General features: G+C 51.1%; 1 protein-coding gene across 1 annotated transcript; it reads left to right on the top strand.

The window, feature by feature from the left end:
- The first annotated feature begins 278 nt into the window (after window positions 1-278).
- On the top strand, window positions 279-4674 carry LOC109683842 (voltage-gated potassium channel KCNC1-like). The gene is made up of 4 exons (XM_020159878.2): window positions 279-775; window positions 1011-1159; window positions 1802-2335; window positions 2565-4674. Exons 1-4 carry the CDS (start codon window positions 640-642, stop codon window positions 3384-3386), a joined length of 1641 nt encoding a protein of 546 aa, XP_020015467.1. The 5' UTR covers window positions 279-639; the 3' UTR covers window positions 3387-4674.
- Window positions 4675-4892: the final 218 nt, after the last annotated feature.

Raw genomic sequence — 4892 nt, 5'->3', positions numbered from 1 at the left:
CTTGTTCCCCTTCCCCTTCCCTTGTCCCATCAGTACCCCCATCCTTAGCACCAAGGCCTCTGGAGAAGGGGAAAAAAAACGAACAGGCAGAAACTGCTAGACATAGCCAGGAGCACATCTGGCCTCCCAGGCTGTCTCCTGGTACTTGCTTCTCCCTCCCCCAACACTCCTTCCTCCTTTGCTGGCTTCTGCTAGGACTGTAGTGGAGCTGGGGGGAGGGTGGGGAATTAGAGTGGGACTGGATGGGGGTGGGGTGAGGGTAGAAAGTTGTTCTAAATATTAGCTGGTCTTGTGAGGTGGCCTTTTGGCTGGAGTCGGACCACCTAACTTCCTGTTTTTCCTCCAGCTGCGTCCCTCCCCTCCCTCTACTCTGGGCTGGAACTGAGCCTGGGGAGGAAGGAGGAGCAGCAAAGTTGGCCAGGGAGGTGGCTGGTCTGATTCCCTGTAGGCTGGGGGCCAGGATTGCCTCCCTAAACAAGCAGGCGGGTGTGAGGGGGTTACATATAGCCCTGGGTCCAGTTGTTGCCTCTCAGCACTTGTTCCTCTGACCACAGCAGGAACACGAGGCTCTTGGAAAACTCCAGCTCCTAGTCAGCTCTTCCATGAGTACACCCTGGCCCTGGGGCCTGAGATCTCTCCATGCAGGAGCAGCCACAAACTCCGGAGGTGGCGGCATCGCCGGCCACACCACCCACCCCACCGCCTCCTGCCCCGCCGCCCAGCCAGCCACTGGTCCCTTCACTGCCAGTGTTTGTGGACCATGCAAAACAACCAAGTGAGTGAGCAGGGGTTGCCTGGGTGTGTGGTGGGGTTCCTGAGCTGGGAGTGTTTGCTTTTGCCTTCTTTTTTGCCCTTAGGGACAATACGAGAAGCTGCCTGGGGAGGGGAGCATGGAAATGTTGATCTGTGTGTTTTGACTCCCCCTGGTTTGCCTTTCTGTGCTTCTCTCTCTCTCTCTCTCTCTCTCTCTCTTCCCCCTACCCCTCTACTGTTCTTACCCTCTGTTCTAGGCAAGGAACTCATTAAGCCCAAAGCGATTTTAGGGCGTCCAGTAGCAAGACCTACAGAGGCTCCTGCCGCTGATGCTGCTGGTACTGCTGCTGCAGAGTGCCCGGGATCGGGTGCCAGGGAAGTCGGAGTCAAAAATCACCGCTGTCAGGTCTGCCGCCCCCCCAGCCAGTTTCTCAAGTCAGGCACCTCCTACTCCTTTTGGAGGCCTAGGGATCTCTAAGGCCCATCTAGCTTCCTCTGCCACCTCCATTTTCATTCCCATCCCTTGTACTCAGCCTCTTTTGATAGCTCCTCTTTTTATTCCCTGTGCCACCCACCCCATCTCAAATTTTCAAAGTGATGCCAGAGAATTAAGAGATGTCCCTGTACCCATCTTGATCATTTAGTCTGCGGTTGCCTGTCTGTGACTTCCCCTGCTGTATACTGTGGCATAATTGTTCTCTCAGAGCCACCAGGCATCTCCCAAGACTCCCCCGAAAGACATCTGTTTACAGGCTAGGCTGGTTTTTCTCCTGGAACTGCTGGGCCTAGGAGACATTCTGGTCAGCCATTGTGACCACACCTGAGAAACAGAGAGCTGTCTTCCTGTTTCCTGAAGACCCAGGAGGAAGAGACACCACCAACAACTACCCCTACCCCAACTCCCTGCCTGGAGTAGCCTCCCCTGGGTGCCTGGGCTGCCACATCACTTCTGTGGTCCTCAGCCCCCTCCCTGCCCTGGCCAAGCCTGGGAAGAGAGAGGAAGACAAGAGGACCCCATCCTAACTCCTGTCATCCCTCCTCTTGCCAGCGGATCCGAGCCAGTCGAGAAGCGGGCTCACAGTTTGCCATGGAGGGCTTGGATGATAAACTGATCCTGAACGTGGGGGGCATGCGCCACGAGACCTACATCAGCACTCTGCGGGCCTTTCCAGGTACCCGCCTCTACAAGCTGACCGAACCACCCCCGCCTGGCACCACAGCTGCTCAGGGTCCACCAGTCCGAGAGTTTTTCTTTGACCGCAATCCTGAGCTCTTTAGCTATGTCCTGGGCTACTACCGTACTCGGCAACTGCACTGCCCTGCTGATGTTTGTCGGGAGGTCCTAGAGGAGGAGTTGGCTTATTGGGGCCTGGCTGAAGCACCGTTGGCACCTTGCTGCTGGCTCAAGCTAAGTGGCAGAGAGACCCGTACCCAGGATTTCCTGTCCTGGGAGGCCTGTGAAAACGCCTACATGGATGAACGCCATCTTCTGAACCCTATCGAAGGCCAGGGATTGCAGAATGCTTGGAAGCCATGGCTCTGGGTGCTTCTTGATCAACCCCGGTCTTCCCTAGGGGCCAAGGTAACTCATTCACAATGTATGGCACTATGCTAGACATTCTAACCCCCAAAGGGCCCAGCCAAGTTGCCACAATAAATATACAGTTGGCATGGTCCTTGGGGCCTGAATCTATAGACTTCTGCAGGACAATTAGAGGGGATCACCTAAAAAGGGAGACAAAGAAGGGTAGAAATGTAGAGAGGTGGGGGATGGCTGGTAAATGAGATTTGATATGTTTCTTTTCTCCCAGTGCCTTTCCCTGATCTCCACAATCTTTGCTGTGTGTGCATTGGTCATCTTCTTCCAGGAGACGGAGGTCCAGCTGGATTACTTCACTGCCAACTTCACTCCTATGGGACATGGGGTGGGGGTAGGAGGAAAATACCAGCAGCAGCAGAACAACGGTCTTGTTTACCGCCGTGCCCCTCACCTGCTCTACCTGGAACTGCTCTGTGCCCTTTGGTTTGGAACTGAGCTCTTTGCCCGGGCCATTTCCTGCCCTGATAAAGTGCGCTTCCTGTGCAGCCCTCTCAACCTGGCTGACATTTTCTGTTTGTTCCCTGTGCTGGTGGAATTGGTGGTGGGTGATAAGGCTGAAAGGCAACCCAGTCTTAGCCTCACCCTTGGGGCCATTCGTTCTCTCTATGTCCTCAAATTGGTTCGTCTCTTGGGCTTTCTTGAAAAGTCCCTGGCCTTAAGAGTGCTGGTTCATACCCTCCATTCGTCCTGGAAAGAAGTGTGTGCCTTTATCCTGATTTGGGTGGCTGAAATCTTATTCTTTGGCTCCCTCTTCCTCTATGGAGAGCTCTTGGGCATGTCCACTCCAAGTCAGGGTGAGCTCCACTTTGGAGACATCTTTACATGTCTCTGGTGGACTGTTATAACTCTCACCACTGTTGGCTATGGAGATGTCTACCCTCTCTCTGCTCTGGGTCAGCTTACTGCTGCTGTCACAGCCACAGTGGGCATGTGCACTGGTGTCTTGTTGGTGCCCGTGCTCTTGGTCCGCTTCCAGCGCTATTATGCTGTAGCCCTGGCTCGCCAGAAACTAGGGCCCAGTGGGATCGTATAATGGGCCATTGGTCAAAGGGGATGGGCCCTACCTTCCCTTCCTTCTTCTTGCCAGTTTCTAATTATAGATATGGATTTCTGGCTTTGGATTTGGCAAAGAATCCTTCAAGAGTAGCCCCAGATCATGGTAATTCCCACCAATCAGGATCAGCTAACCATGGCTTGTAGGTAAGACTCTTCTTCCTTATCAAGGCAGCACCCTGGAGGAAGGGCCGCAGTGTCCCCCTGCCCCACCTTGGGCCCTTCTCTTAATCCCAGAATGACCAGGAAGGATAGAAGTTAGTTCATCCTAGATTGGTGCTATATCCTGTTCAACCAGCTGTCTCTTCTCAGTCTTTCATCCTGGCCCCCCAAGTGGACCCTAGTCCAGACAGGGAACTTCTGGGTGATGGTAGCCATAGAGTATCAGCATTGGTTGCTTATGAGTATCAATGATAATTGACAATCAATGATGATTGCCTGTGAATATCTGACAGCACCTGCTTGTAGGTATTGATGACAATTGGTACCTTCAGTGCCCAGGTATAGCCTAATTGTAGCATTGTTCTCCTACTGCTCCTGGGACAAAAGCTCCTTATAGGTATAAGGAGGCCTTTGAATGTTCTCGGAGACTCCAAGCAAATTTGGGTCATCCATGTCTAAACCTGAATCACTCTAACTCCATGACTTCTTCATCCCATTATATCCTCACCCAATCCTCCCTCCTCCTCCCCATCTGTGTGATTTTTTTCATATCATCTTAGGCATAGTATTAACCATTAGTAATCACAATATATTAGTCAATTTTAGCCACAATATCTCGGCCATGATAACAGTATATAGTCACTAATAGACATGAAGTGTTATCTTTGCACGTTGCATGGACAGGAACGAGGAAACTGTGATTGCTAACAAAAATAGGCAATTTCCTCTTCTGGATTTTTTACATATTTTACTCATTTATAATTCTTTTTTTTTTTCCAAACACTTTTTAGTACCCACAACGGGTCTACCTCCATCCTTCGCTGCTATTGAATATTCCCACCTTCCAAACTCTTCCTCTTCTTTTTTTACTACCCGCGTGCTCTTCCCTCCTGGCTTTTCCTGTGGCGTTCCCCACCATGCACTTCTCTTGGAACTGGCTTCTAAGAGAGAGAGAAGGGACCTCCTCAGGTATGACATCAAATCATTAGGTTGTCTAAGGAATTGCCCCAGACAACTAGGTTGAGCTGGGAGGTTGAACTGAGCCCTCACTGTGAGCATAATTCTGTTTACAAAACTTTTAAATAAAATGTCCTCTGAAGTTTCCATTCCAGGGTTGTCTGTGTTTTTTTTTTTTTTTCTGGGAAAGGTTTGTAGGCATCAGCAGGGATAGGGCTAGTAGGCAAATCATTTGATAGGGTAGAAAACAGTTTGCCAACTTCATTGTTTCTGTTCCTCACAATAAGCTTGACAGAGTGAGGAAAACTTTTTGTGTACTCAGCACAGGATCGGGAAGGGAGGAAAACAGGTCTAGAGTTGAGGACTA

This window comes from Castor canadensis, chromosome X (genome assembly GCF_047511655.1).
Source record: "Castor canadensis chromosome X, mCasCan1.hap1v2, whole genome shotgun sequence".
In the NCBI taxonomy this organism is placed as follows: domain Eukaryota; kingdom Metazoa; phylum Chordata; class Mammalia; order Rodentia; family Castoridae; genus Castor; species Castor canadensis.
Note: the sequence above shows the minus strand (reverse complement) of the source record. Positions and strands in the feature narration are given on the sequence as shown.